At 36.8% G+C, this 15872-nt stretch overlaps 1 protein-coding gene across 1 annotated transcript in view; it reads right to left on the bottom strand.

The window, feature by feature from the left end:
• LOC128640954 (potassium channel subfamily K member 9-like) overlaps nucleotides 1-15629 on the bottom strand; it is a 69012-nt gene extending 53383 nt beyond the window's left edge. Inside the window, exon 1 of the mRNA XM_053693433.1 lies at nucleotides 15311-15629. Coding sequence (XP_053549408.1) covers nucleotides 15311-15629 — 319 coding nt within the window. The remainder of the gene's footprint in view (nucleotides 1-15310) is intronic.
• Between the last annotated feature and the right edge of the window lie 243 nt (nucleotides 15630-15872).

Raw genomic sequence — 15872 nt, 5'->3', positions numbered from 1 at the left:
GATCATATTCGATCGGGTTGATTTCTGGCGATGTCTGTCCGCCGCTTTAGAGCAGGCTGACAGGTTATGGAGCAGCGGTCTTTAGACTGCTGCTTCATAACTTGTGTTTCCGGCAAGCCTGGAGACTCGCCCGAAACATGGGGCATCAAGTTTCATACGGAGCTTGATAAATATGCCCCTAAATCTTTGATAGTTACTGAATGTGGAATAGGGAAGCTATTTTAAAATGTTGAAGAAGTTTACTGCCGAGGAGGCTTATACAATTTTAACAGCTGACTCAGAGGCGACAGACAGTGACTGCGCATATTTGCCTGAGTTAGACGAAAGCGCTGATTTCCCTGGCGCTGCCCAAGGCACAGAGGATTGGGTACCCCCCAGTGATTTTACCCCTGACATCCCTTTTTTTACTGCAACTCCGGGAATACAGGCTGATGTGTCCAGCTATGGCCGAGTGGAGTTTCTGCAGTTATTCCTGGGGTGTGACTCTTTAGGGGAAATTGTAAAGGAAACTAAATTGTATGCTGAACAGTACCTTGCCCAGAACCCTGCGTCTTTTATTGCTAGAAAAGGGACATGGTGCCCCACCAGTGTCCCTGAATTAAAGCAATTTTGGGCACTCACAATGTTAATGTGGACAAAATAAAGAAGCCAATAATTTGTTTATATTGGTCTAAGAATCCTATCTTATGTACCCCCATTTTTTCACAAATGTTGAATAGACACAGATATGAGATGCTATTGCGGTTTATGCATTTCAATGATAATAGGAAGTGCCTGCAAAAAAGTAACCCGCAGTATGATAAATTGTTTAAAATTCGCCCTCTACTCTCCCACTTTAATCAGATATTTGGAAACTTATATGTCCCCAAAAAGAACATCTGTATTGAATCCCTAATGAAATTCAACGGTAGACTGGGATTTAAATAGTTTATACCTTCTATAAGAGCAAGATATGGCATTAAGCTGTATTAAGCTGTGGTAGTGGGTACATTTATTGCTTTTGAATATATGAGGGAAAAGACAGCCACCGTGATCCCCCAGGTTGCCCAGAAATTATAGGGACAAGTGGAAAAATTGTATGGCCTGTGGCACAATAAAAAAAAACACAAACTGGTTTTCCAAAGGACCCAGCAAAAAAGAAGCTGAAAAGGGGCGAATCAGTGCTCTCTGCAAGGAGGAGCTGCTGGCAATAAAGTACAAGGACAAGGAGGTGTATATGCTGACCACCATCCATGATCAGCATAGTCGCAGGGTAGTAGTTTGTGGCAGAGCGGAAACCAGGTGGGTGCTAGTCTGCATTACACACTATAACAGGCACATGGGGGGGGGGGTGGACCTGTCTGACCAATTAATGCAGCCATACCTGATAATGAGGAAAAGTTGGACATGGTATAAAAGAGTGGACATTTACTTGATGCAGATGGCAACAAACAATGCCTTTATTTTATACAAAAAGGCAAATGCTGAAGTGAAATGCACGTTTTTGACATTTCAGCTTCAGCTTATTTCAGAGAAGCTGACAGAGTGCCACAGTGGGGGTCCTTCTGTAGACTTGGCAAGTCAAAGAATTGGAGCAACACATTTCTACTTCAGGATTCCTCCAACCCCTCCAAAAAAGTCCCACAGAAAAGATGCAGGGTGTGTTACCAGAGAGGCACAAGGATGGAAACAAGCTTTTACTGCCCTGACTGCCCCTCTCAGCCAGGCCTTTGCATTGGTGACTGTTTTATGGTGTACCCCACCCAGGGCAATTAGGAGAGCAGATTTTGGGGCATAATTTTAGCCATCATTTGCAGCAATCATTTGTTAGAATTTAGTTTTTTTGTTGTTGTATAGTAATAAAAAATTCTTTATTTTATTATTTTTATTTTCGTGATTTGGTCTTTTGGGGTGGGTGGTAGATAGTGGGAAATTGGGGAGCATAGTAGTTAGGGGTTAAAATAAAAAAGGGAAAAACTTTAAAAATAGAAAAATTAAAAAACGTTTATAACATTATTTGGTTAAAGTTCTTGTGTAAAAAGTTTAAAATGCTTAGGAAGTTCAGTGCCAAGGAGGCTTATAGAATTCTTACAGTGGACGCACAGATGACAGCCAAAAATGGCCTCATGATAAGGATCAAAATATGCCATTTGAGATACCCTGGAGTGTCTACTTTTGCAAATGGTAGGCCTTCATGGGATAATTTTAACAGTAAAACTGTTATAATGCCACAAAATGAGATATAGGCCCAATAAATTCATATATCAAAACTCTAACCGTAAAAACTGAAAAACTTAAAAAGTAAGGTCTCTAAAATGGCACTGTAACTTCACAAGATAGTGCCAAAGGCATACGTTGGGGGTATTGTTTTACTCAGAAGAGATAGCTGAGCATAATTTCGAGCATACATTAACTAGAGAAAAAATGGTGGCACATTAAGGAACAATATACACCATATAAGATACCCTGTAGTGTCTACTTTTGCAAATGGTAGGCCTTATTGGGGTAACATGAACAGTAAAACTGCTATATTGCCCCAAATTGAGACATAGGCCCATTAAATTAATTTATCAAAATTCTAACCATAAAAACTGAAATATTCAGGTCTCTTATATGGCACTGTAACTTCACAAGATAGTGCCAAAGGCATACCTTGGGGGTATTGTTTTACTCAGAAGAGATAGCTGAGCATAATTTGGAGCATATGATCATAGTGGCACACAACAGATTTACAAAATGCCCAGCAAAAATGGCAAAAACACTTTTTTACCATAAACTTTGACATTAACTAGTGAAAAAAATGGTGGCACATTAAGGCACAATATACAGCATATAAGATACCCTGGAGTGTCTACTTTTGAAAATGGTAGGTCTTCATGGGGTAATTTGAACAGTAAAACTGTTATAATGCCCCAAAATGAGACATAGGCGCCAAATTATCAAGCTCCGAATGGAGCTTGATGCCCGTTTCCGCAAGCCTTCAGGCTCACCGGAAACAGCAGTTTTGAAGCAGACATACGATCACGCTGATTGACACCCCCTGCGAGTGGCCGATATGAGACAAAGGCCCATTAAATTCATATATCAAAATTCTAACCGTACAAACTGAAATGGTTAGGTCTCTTATATGGCATTGTAGCTTCACAGGACAAAGGCATACATTGGGGGTATTGTAGATGTAGCTGGACACAATATGGGGTTTTGTACAGGAGTAGCACACATTAGGTTTACGAAATACATATTAAAAAAACCTTGTTATGTGGGTATGTTAAAAATCAGAAGAAATACAATTTTACTACAATATTTAGCAGAGATTGGCAGTTCAATGGCTAAGTCAAAAGTGTCAAAATACTCTTAAATAAATAGCTTGTGATGTCTACTTTATATAAATATATACTTTTGTGTGGCAATTTTGTTTTCTGTGATGGCTATTAAACATTGAAGACAAACATATCAAATTCTATAATCCACATTGAAATTTTATTTTATGCCTTGCATTTTGTGACCTGTAACTACCAAAAATAAACTGAAATCCTAGACATATGATGTACTCTGTAAATCAGGACAAATAAATACATTTATTTTAAATTACTTTTCTTAAACTGCACTAAGTATGTACACATTATTATCGCCAAAACTGTGAAAAAACGTTTTTTCTTTCTTTTTTTTATATATTTTTTATAAGAAATTAGAACATACATATATATTTATACACAGTATGTATGTATATATATATATATATATATATATATATATATGTATATATATATATATATATATATATATATATATATATATATATATATATATATATATAATATAGCAAAAAGAGCACACTCCCACTCAAATATCATCCACCAGGGTGCAGGCAAATATAATAATAAAATAAGAAAGAGGCTTGCACTCACTGGATTTGTGACAAAGTGCTTTAATTAGCTAATTGTGCTAATTAAAGCACTTTGTCACAAATCCAGCGTTTGCAAGCCTCTTTCTTATTTTATATATATATACATGTCAGATCAAATTAAAGCTCTTTTTGTCTTTTAAAAAATGGTATATAATATGTGTTGATGCATCAAATGAGAAAGATGTAAATTGCGATTCAACACACACATACAAAAAATGCAAAAATTGCTTTGGTCTTTAACTGAAAGACAAGCATCTGAAGCTTGGTCTTTAAGGGGTTAAAAGGGGTTAAAGTGAAGGAATGTGAGGTGTTAGAAAAAAAAAGGCACTGGGAAGTGCCTTTGCATTGAAGATTATGGGGACTGTTTTTTTACTTGAAATATATATGTATATGCTTATATACATATATATTTACGTGTTAATATGTGTATATACACATATAAACACATATCATATACAGTATATGTATATATTCATATACATATATATTTTAAATTTTCTACCCAATTTTCTACCCCCTGTGCTGCACTAGGTTATTTGCCGTGTTTCACAGCATGAGAACAAAGCTCCCATTGGAGCATATGGAAGGACGATCTCGTGAGCATATAGCTTCCAAGGCAATGCAAATGCAAGGTCGCATTTGCATTGCGCTTAACTTGGGATACCAGCGCACGCACATGTCTGAGTGGAGCACAAATATCGAGCTCATGAAAGCGCAATTTTGTGCTCCACTCCTAATATAGGCCAGAGTGGCTATATTAATGGATGCTACAAAAAAATGTAAATGAGCTTAGCACTAATCTTTTTTACAGAGGATGAGGTTTTGTTGGCATTATCATAAATAAATGTAAAAAAGTCAGTGGGTCCTGATAATATTAATCCAAGAGTTTTAAAGGAACGTTGATCAGTGATAACTGCCCCATTAACTGATCTTTTCAATCAGTCACTATTGACAGGAGTTGTTCCAGATGATTGGAGAATAGCGAATGAAGTAGAAGTATATCTTCATAAAAAGGGTAGTAGGGAAGAATCTGGTAAACACAGGCCAGTTAATTTAACTTCAGTAGTAGGGAAATTAACGGAAAGTCTCTTAAAAGAAAGAATTATGACTTACATAAAGACAAACAATTTAGAGGACCAAAATCAACATGGTTTTACTTCAGGGAGATTATGTAACAAAAGTATTAGACCAGGGTAGAGCAGTTGACTTATCATATCTTGATTTCAGCAAAGTATTTTACACCGTCCCACACAACAAACTAAGTCACAAACTGTATCTCCTTGGTCTAGACTCAAAAAGTATGAACTGGGTAGAATGTTGGCTTAAGGTTAGAAAACAGTGTCTTAGTAAATGGAGTACATTCAGCATAGGGGGCTGTTACTAGTGGTGTTCCAGAGGGATCAGTACTGGGGCCTGTTTTCTTTAACATATTTATGCGGGATATCAGCAAAGGGTAGAAGTTCCAGGGTGGAAGACAAAATGACAAGTGATATACAAAAATTGTAGGATTGGACAAATGACTGTGAACTAAAGTTTAACACTGCAAAGTGTAAAATTATGCATTTAGGGAAGAAAAATCCAAACATTAATTACAGACTCAATGACACTTTTTCGACTGTTACAAATAAGGAACAGGACTTCAGAATTATTGTTTTACATGCTTTAAAATGTATTCAACAATGTAGTACTGCAAAAGAGTAAGGCCACCAGAATGCTTAAATGTATCGGTAGAGGTATTTGCAGCAGAAATAGTAAGGTTTTTACGCCATTTTAAAGATCATTAGTTAGGTCTCATCTTACGTATTGTGTGCAGTTCTGGAGGCCATATCTCCAGAAGGATATAAAAAACCTGGAATCTGTGAAAAGGATGGCTACAAATCAACAAAAAGCAATTCAAATAGCTCAACACAACATATGCTTCAAGTGGTTTCCCAAAATTCATCTGAAAATGCAACTTTTAAAAAATTCTGAATTCTCAAAATTATTCAGCCCCTTCATGGTAAGCATCTTTAGACTTTAGTAATTAGTAGAGCACCCTTTTGCTGTTATGACCAGCTGCAAAGAGATGCATAGCCAGACACCAGCTTCTGTCAGTGTTCCTGAGGAATCTTAGACCATTCCTCATGAGCAATGGCCTCCAGTTCAGTAATATTCTTAGGTTTGCGTGCTGCAACCGGCTTCTTCAAGTCCCACCAGAGATTTTCTATGGGGTTCAAGTCAGGTGACTGTGATGGCCACTGTAGAATCTTTCAGGACTTCTGCAACAGAGCCTTGGTGGAATTTGAGGTATGGTTGGGATCATTGTCCTGTTGGAAGGTCCAATGACGCCCAAGCTTTAGCTTCCTCACAGACGGCGTGATGTTTTCTCCTAGGATTTCCTAATACTTCAATGAATCCATCTTGCCTTCCACAAGCTGCAAGTTTCATGTACTAGAGGATGCAAAGCAGCCCCAGAGCCTCACCTAGCCACCACCATGTCTAACTGTAGGCAGAGTGTTCTTTTTTGGCGTATGCTTCATTATTCTTCCTCCAGACATACCGCTGATCCATCTGGCCGAAAAGTTCCAGTTTTGTTTCATTGCTCCACAGAACAGAATCCCAAAACTTCTGTGGCTTATTTATATGATTTTGAGCATATTGGAGCCAACTTTTCTTGTGCTTTTGGGTCAATCGTGGTGTTCTGGCATGGAAACCTTCTGTGTTTAGTAAACTCCTTACTGTGCAAACTGAAACCTCAGTGCCTGTTGGCACCAAGTCTTGCTGCAGGTCATTTGCAGTCACCTGAGGGTTTTTCTCAACCTACCTAAACAGAAATCTGGTTGCAGACATTGATAGCTTCCTTTTTCTACCCCATCCAGGTACTGTAACCACTGTTCCTTTAACTTTGAACTTGCGAACTATGCTTCCAACAATTTCTCTAGGAACATTCAGTCCCTTCTCTATCTTTTTGAATCCTGTTCCTTGTTTGTGAAGGGTGATGATCTCTTCTTAAAACATTTTGGACCATTCTTTTGATTTCTAACATGCAGTCAAATGTGACACTCAACAAACCCCTAGCCAGTTCAGGTATTTCATGTGTTCTCGCTCAAGCACACCTTGTGCAACGAATGAAGCCCTTGATCAGTTGCATCAGGTGTGCTTGAGACAATACCTGTTTTGCATATTTGTGCTCTTGTGAGGGATTCTATTCAGGGGGTTGAATAATTTTTAGACTGCTGAATTCATTAAACGTTGCATTTTCAGTTGAATTTGGGGAAACCACTTGAAGCATTCGGTGTGTTGAGCTATTTTAATTGCTTTTGTTTGATTTGTTCACTGCAAACAGATGAACGTCAGTACATTTTGGCAATAAACCTGATTTGCAATGGGGGTTGAATTATTTTGATTACATCTGTAAGTAGAATCATTGCCCATCATGTAAAATAATTTGACAAACAAAACAAATTACTATTAACAGAGATTTATTTGCAATTAATCTTTGCTCAGATAATCATGTTGATTTCTCAGGTTAGCTCCTCTAATTCTAAAGCTTCCTATTTTAATACATGAGATTTAGAGTAATGTTAAACAATTCACTATGCTCCCGCTAATATGAATAAATCAATTTTATAGGGCATGTATGCCAAGCAGGCTGACTTTTAATTTTGCAGAACCAGGTTCCTTGTTTGTAGGTATTTAAAATAACTCCACACTGACATAACATTCTTGATAGCTCTGGGATATTTTATTTTTGCTATAACACAGACTTTGATTTTATGATAATCCAGTACTGAAAATGTCATTGACAAGTGTTCATTAAATTACATTTATGCTGCCCATCTGCAAAGAAGCATTGAGATCACACCATGTTAAAGCTTTATATTTCTGAAACTAATTAGTAATTATTTCCCAAAAAAATTTAGGCTAGAAATTTTAACCCTCAAGACAGGGCTGGACAAACCCAGGAGTCAGGGAATAAGGCCCTGGTGCCCTAGTTTAGAGCATCCAAGACACCCATTGATACCCCCCATTTCCACTATCAGCTTCCATCTAAAATCTAGCCGGGTGCAGCCGGATCCTTTTTAGGCATCGTAGCTGTAAAATACAAGTTTGGGCACTTTTTTTTATCCCTCTAATACCTCCTATGAAGCCAATAATGTGACACTGGGGGGAGAGAGAATTAATGTCATTTGAGGTCATGTTGCTGGTTGGGGCTATCTGTAATATTGTGGATGGATTGTGGGGTACATCCTCTCAAAAAAATGGCTAAATATTTTGGCTCTTAATTTTAAAGGGACACTGAACCCAAATTTTTTCTTTCGTGATTCAGATAGAGCATGACATTTTAAGCAACTTTCTAATTTATTCCTATTATCAAATTTTCTTCATTCTCTTGGTATCTTTATTTGAAATGCAAGAATGTAAGTTTAGATGCCGGCCCATTTTTGGTGAACAACCTGGGTTGTCCTTATTGATTGGTGGATAAATTCATCCCCCAATAAAAAAAGTGCTGTCCAGAGGTCTGAACAAAAAAAAAGCTTAGATGCCTTCTTTTTCAAATAAAGATAGCAAGAGAACAAAGAAAAATGTATAATTGGAGTAAATTAGAAAGTTGCTTAAAATTGCATGCTCTATCTGAATCACGAAAGAAAAAATTTGGGTTCAGTGTTCCTTTAAGGGCTGGCCCCAAGATTCTGAACAAATTTGTCTAACCCTGTTTTCATGTGCAGCGTTTTTTTTTTCTGTAGCTTTGTCTATCTCTATTCAAGTAATATATATATATATATATATATATATATATATATATATATATATATATATATATATATATATATATATATACTGTATATATATCATACATTAATAACTTTAACAATAATGAACACATTTTCTTCAAAGGTTTAGTAGGATGACAAAACTGTGACATTTTAGCCAAATTAGTTCATCTGTTCAAAATGTATCAGTATTTAAAAATCTATATTTAACATTGAATTTATCAAATATTTCTCCAATATAACTTGAATAACAGTAATGAGATACAAAGTGTAACTTTCTGTGATTGTTAATAGGATTACTACTGCAGATCATTTCATAAAGGGGCACTGTGCTCTTCCTACACACTTCTATATCTGGTATTAAACTCAGTCTGCTTGAAGTAAATGAATAAGCACATGAGCCAGTATTGCATTCAGTCACAGACTCACAGCAGTGTGTTACTGAGTATAGCGCTGTGGCAGACTGGAGCTGGCTCATGGTTAGTGCATGTTTTGTCATTTACTCTGCACTTGAAAGTGATTAAAAGCAAAAAAACATACCAGTTAAAACATCCTTTAATCCTTTTCATTGTTCTCTGGAACCATCCATGAATTAACCCCTTAATGACCAGTGACGCACCAGTGCGTTGTTTTTTTAATTGGGCTTGTTTTTTTGATAGTGCAGTCTGTCTGCCAGTGGTGAGACTGCGCTATAGCAAGAGGTCTGCAGGAGGAAGGTTGTAATAGTGCGGTCTTGCCTCCAGCAGCGGCAAGACCCGCACTATTACAGGCAAAAAAATCCTTAAGTACCAGCGACATACAGGGTATGTTGTGGTCATTAAGGGGTTAAAGAGCAGCAGCTCTAGAATGGCTGGGTGCATATCTCTAGCCAAAAAATATGTAGGCCATGGAAGGCACCAGAGTCAGCCTTTGGTATTTTCACTGAAAGGGAATGCTTTGACGGATAAGTGCTTTTGCTCTCAAGCACACACCTATCAACTGTTTGACGTTACTCTTTTATTTTACTGCCTTTTGTGTTCAATTAATCGTTTTGAATGCACAGAAATATTTGAAGCACTGTTCAAGGGATATGAAACCTCCCCCAAAAAATGTTTTTTTTTAATTTAAATACAAATATAGTTTATATTTAAGGTACATTATAAACCAAAGTTTAGTCATCTTGACATAAGGATTAGTTTTCAATTATGTAGCATGAGGTTGTATATTAATGGCTGTAATATTTTTTTTTTGGTAAATTAATTCTATTAATTCATTCACAATGTGATGCTCTCCCAGAGGTCTCTGTAAGATTATTTTTGGCTTATTTTCTGTCTAGATGATATCACATATTCTTGGTTTTGTAGTTGTGAATAGTGTGAATTTGTGTCTGCAGAAAAAACATGCCCTCTTCTTCACAGCAATTTAAAAAAAAATAAAAAAAAATGAACATACAGAGTTGAGTAATTGACTTTAAAGGGACATAAATCCAAAATGTTTATTTCATTATTCAGATATACAGGAACATACAATTTTCAGATTTTAACAAATTTGCTTAATTCTCTTCTCTTGTTATCCTTTATTGAAGGAGAGCAATGCTTTACTAGGAGCTAGGTAAACACATTGGGTGAGTCAATAACTATCTTTCATTAGTGGATTGCTTCTGAGCCTACCTATGTATGTTTTTCAACAATGGAAATCAAGAGACCAAATCAAATTAGATAAGAGAAAATTGGAAAGTGTTTTTTTTTAACATTGCATGTTTTATCTAAATCGTGACTTTACTGTCCCTGTAATGTGATTGCTCCCCTTCAAACCTATCTACACAGAATCAACTCTTACTAAGTTTCAAGAAGCTCAATGAATAGAAGATTGTTTGGTGTGGAACAGATCTGACCAAGGACCTCATTGTGAGGAGGGAGGGGTAAGCATTAAATATGAAATATAATGTTATTGTTTTAGTTAAATAATGCTATTTAAATTGTTATTATTAAAGGGACAGTCTAGTGAAAATTAAACTTTCATGATTCGGATATGGCATGTAATTTTAAACAACTTTCCAATTTACTTTTATAATCAAATTTGCTTTGTTCTCTTAGTATTCTTAGTTGAAAGCTAAACCTAGGTAGGCTCATGCTAATGTTTAAGCCCTTGAAGGCCGCCTCTTATCTAAATGCATTTGACAGTTTTTCACAGCTAGAGGGCATTAGTTCATGTGTCCCATATAGATAACATTGTGCTCATTCCTGTGGAGTTACTTATAAGAGTGCGGTGATTGGCTAAAATGCAAATCTGTCAAAAGAACTTAAATAAGTGGGCAGAGGTTTAGATTCAAGGTAATCACATAGGTAAATAGTATATTATAACCATGTTGGTTATGCAAAGCTGGGGAATAGGTAATAAAGCAATAAAAAAATCTGGAGTAGACTGTCCCTTTAAGGCAATCATTGTTGTTCTCTTTTCAATAAAGTACAGCTGAAATATTGATCAAATATAGACCTATTAAACTGGAGATAGTTCATCTGCTAATAATTTCATTAATTTCAATTATCTATATCTATGCATTTCTAATGGTATGAAATTAAATTAGTAAATTTCTGGTGTAACTGTAAAAATAATCTGACAAGTTATTCTAAAAATGTAACCTTTATGTAGAAAATCATGATTGAAATGTATTTAAATCAAGTCTTACTACTATTGATTTGAATCATGATTTAAATCAAAGCCACCCTGCATGAAACCCAGAATCTATATTTAATGATTCAGATAGAGCATAGAATTTAAAACGACTTTAAGTTTAATTATATTATCAGATTGTTTCATTCTCTTGGTATCCTTTGTTGAAGGAGCAACAATGTAATACTGGGAACACATTAGGTCATCAAGTCATCTAGAGACAGGAGACATATACAGTATATGCAACCACCAATCAGCAGCTAGCTCTAAGTACTGCATCACTGTTCCTGAGCCTACCTAGGTATGCTTTTCAACGTGTGATACCAGGAGAATGAAGCAAATTAGAAAATCTGTTTGTTTGTTTTTTTACTTTTTGATGCACTTTGCTTTTTAAATCATCTTGAAATAGTATGCTAGGGCTGTACACACACAGCCAGGACCGCCACTAGAAATTTGGGGCCCCTGACTTAACCATGTCCAATTTTTTACCAAGGGACTAAAACGTATATGCACTTTATTCTTAAGTGTCTATTTAAACTTGGAAATGTTGTAAAGGTAGTAACATACACTGATACACACACACACTCACACATAAGGATTCACATATAGTCACTCTAGCAGACTCGCAAAGAAACTCAGACACAGACACCCAAACAGACACTCAGCACTTGTTTACATTGACCTGACAAGTAATGAGGTAAACTACAGTTTTGTAAAAAAAAGGAGATTTAGAAAACAAAATATGGAGTTCTGATTATCTTTTTGTAAAGGAAGATGCCAACTAAATGATGACAACAGCATGCAGTGGCTGAAAGGAAGGGCCCTGAACTGCCTAAACAATAATTTAAAGGTTAAATGGTAGATTAGTGACTTCCAGGAAAGGTCTCATTAGTCTCAAAGTCTGTAGAAAGATGTGAATAATCAGTATTAAGGTCAAAATGTCCTAAAAAGGAACAGACAATGGACACACACACACACAAAAACTCAAACTTGCACATACACCCAAGGAAACACCAACAGAGACAGCCTCAGAAAACACACAAAGACATACACACACAGAGACACCCACAGAAAGACATACATACTTACTCTCACTAAGACATCCACAGAAAACACAGAAAGACATACACACACATAAAGACAACCACATAAAACACAGAAAGACATACATACACACACCCTGACTGAGACATCCACAGAAAACACACAAAGACATACACACACCCTCACAGAGACACCCATAGAAAATACACACCCTCACAGAGACATCCACAGAAAACAGAGACATACATACATATACACACACACCCTCACAGAGACATCCACAGAAAACACAGACATACACACCCACCCTCACAGAGGCATCCAGAGAAAATACACAAAGACAAACACATGCCCACTCTCACAGAGACACCCATAGAAAAAGCTCAAAGACATATGCACACACCCTCACAGACATCCAAAGAAAATGCACACGGGCATACACACCCACCCTCACAGAGATACCAACAGAAAAAAAAATACATAGACACTCATAGAGACACAAACCAAAGCACAAAGACATAAACACAGACACCCACAGAAACACTCACAGGAGGAAACATTTATGCACCTTGCATCCCCTAAATCAACAGTGTGTGACATGCATGATAAAAAAAATGCAGAAATTAAGAGATCACTTTTTAAAGAATCATATTTGTAAATGTGCAAACAAAAATAATTCTGTGAATTCAAAATTTTACATTAATGATCTGGGTAGATGGCTAGATGAAGAAAAGTACTTTTAGAAGGTTACATATGTTTGTTTGATATTTTCCCCAACCAAGAGCACCACTTCAAATATAGTGTACAAATGTTCCCATCTGTCAGCTGTACTTGTGGATTTTGAAAATGTGGTACGCTATATGGTCTTGGTGGAACCATAAGCTGTGGTACCCATACCATTAGATCTGGTTAAATGCAGGATTTAAGTTTGTTGGTATGCATTTCAAAATTAAGTCAGCTGTAGTGTAAACTGAACAGTTTTAAGTTAACCTGTCTCATTTCAAACACTGAGCAATCTTAGTCTGAGAGTATAACATGTTATGCAGATGTAAAAATCTTAGATAAAATGCATCCTTGTATCTGGAAAGTCCTTGCATAAAGGGACAGTAAACTGGAATGTAATATATATCATTTGTGTATTGAGGAGGAAACATTTCTGCATGGTTTTAAATATAGAATTTCTACAGCACTGTCAAATAATCATAAATACACTGCTGCTAAAAAAATGTGTTTTTATGAACCCCTGGCCCCACCATTACAACTACTACCACACTGAAGTTACAATCCTAAATTGCACAAAGAAATAAACAACATTTGCTAAGTAAGTCCTACCTCCTCTGCAAATGAAAGTGATCTGCCGTCTGACTCAGGCACACACTGTACAAACAAAGTGCCAAGTCTGTCTCACACTGTGCATAGTGGTTTAGTGCACACTCAGAAATCCTCTCAAATACTAATACTTTACTCCTTGTAATAACATTTCCTATGCTCAATTAGCACTCTGCTGTAGTACCCACTGGTGGCTGCCAAAAAAAAAAAAAAAATTTCTTAGTTCTTGCCTCATGGGGCCCCCTAGCCCATTGGGCCCCTGACAGGAGTCACCCCTGTCACCCCCTGATGGCGGCCCTGCACACAGCACACTACTGACATCCCTTTATGCAACATCACTATCTTCTATATTACTAACATTTTTATTATTATAGTGGCTCAATTTATGCTGCAATGTATTTGTTAGCCTTGTATCAATAACTATGTAGTTTTGAAAATGTTTGTATTTTTTTCTCTACAAATTAGAACAGTGTATCATTCACAAAACAGGTGCAAATCTCAAGCATTCATTGTTTTGGAAGAAAATGCAAAACAACATAAAACTATAATGCTCCACAGGATTTTTTACTGGGGCAGGCTATAAACTTTTTAAGAACAGGACAAAGCTTTCTGCATGCAGGTATATATGTTGAATATGCCACATTTTTAGAGCAAGATTTAAAATTGTAGCGGTTTTGGTACCATTTATTTGCCAAGACCTACATTACACATCTTCTCTGACTCCTATACAAAATGTGTTGCTGGTTCCTCAATCATTTTCCTGGCTTCTAAGTGAGATATAAACTTGTCAACCCCTTATATAATTTTAAAAAGCCATACATACACACTTTATATTTGTAAAGCAATCATTATTAAACATATAGTAGGGGTCTATTTATGAATCAGCGGATGCTGCTTCCAACCCTCTCCGCTTCAGTTCCGATTGAAGCAGAAGTTAAGACGCTCCTTAACTCGTCCTCCACCTCTGAGGCGGCGGACAGCAATCAGCCCGATCGAATACGATCGGGTTGATTGACACCCCCTGCTAGCGGCCGAGTGGCCGCGAATATGCAGAGGCGGTATTGCACCTGCAGTTCACAAGAACTGCTGGTGCAATGATAAATGCCGACAGCATATGCTGTCTGCATTTATCGATGTGCGGCGGACATGATTCGCTATAGCGGATCATGTCTGTCTGCACATAAATAAATAGACCCCATAGTTTTAGATCATATCAATACAGGAGGCTACAGGGTAAATAAAAATAAGAAAAGGCAAACAAAGAAACTTTATATACTGTCTTTGAAATGGATAAATCACTAAACAACTGAATCTCTAGTAACTATATATGAGGGGGTCCACACAGGGTTCCAGATACAAAAGTAATTTTCAGTGTTAAAGACCTACTAATAAAACTAACAAAATTATGAAGCTCACACATCTATAAAGTGGTAGAAAAACATATATAGAATGATGGGAGATCAGTGGGAAAAGGGTGAAGGGATGAGCCAGTGTAAAAGGGAGGCTATCGCCCCCACCCCAATCTCCTAGGTTTATGTCACCAAACAAGAAAATCAGATGTTTCTGAGTAAAAGACTAGTATTACCTTCTTGTGTAGCTAATAACTCAAGCAGTGAACTGATTACAGGAATGAGCCCTCACTTACCTATTGTAGTAATAACCGTTATGGCAAAATAAAAAGAGCCTGCAAATTTCCACTGTTTTCCTGCACGGTGAGGCTCAGATTGCAAGACCACACGCTCTAGCTCTCGGTAGTCTTCTTCAGAAAAACTGTATTTATTTCTCAGATCTGTCCTTTTTTCCTCTAAGATCCTTTTCCTGGAGCTTTCTGATTCTGATTCAAGTGCATCAAAAACAGCAGCTCCAACAAGCAGATAAGAAAACATGCAAAGGATGAGGGATAAAGTCCTTATGTTCTGCTTCTTCATTTTTTGCAGGAAAAGTGAAATACTGGATTTAAACATCAACCTGGAGATTTGTGTAATATATTCTGTCTGGGGATAAGCAGCTACAACCAGCAAAGGCTACGTAGAGCTGAAGTATGCAGATCTTCAACAATTCATGATATCTGGGGCAGAAACAAATGATACATTATGAAAAATATTTATTCAGTTGTTCCTGATAATTATGTTGTCAAATGTATATTTTTAACCCAAATACAAAATGTTCCTGCCTGATCCAAATGTTTACAAGCTACCGCCTTTATT

Source organism: Bombina bombina, chromosome 1 (assembly GCF_027579735.1).
Source record: "Bombina bombina isolate aBomBom1 chromosome 1, aBomBom1.pri, whole genome shotgun sequence".
NCBI lineage: Eukaryota > Metazoa > Chordata > Amphibia > Anura > Bombinatoridae > Bombina > Bombina bombina.
The sequence above is the reverse complement of the archived record's forward strand: the minus strand, read 5'-3'. Positions and strand labels throughout refer to the sequence as shown.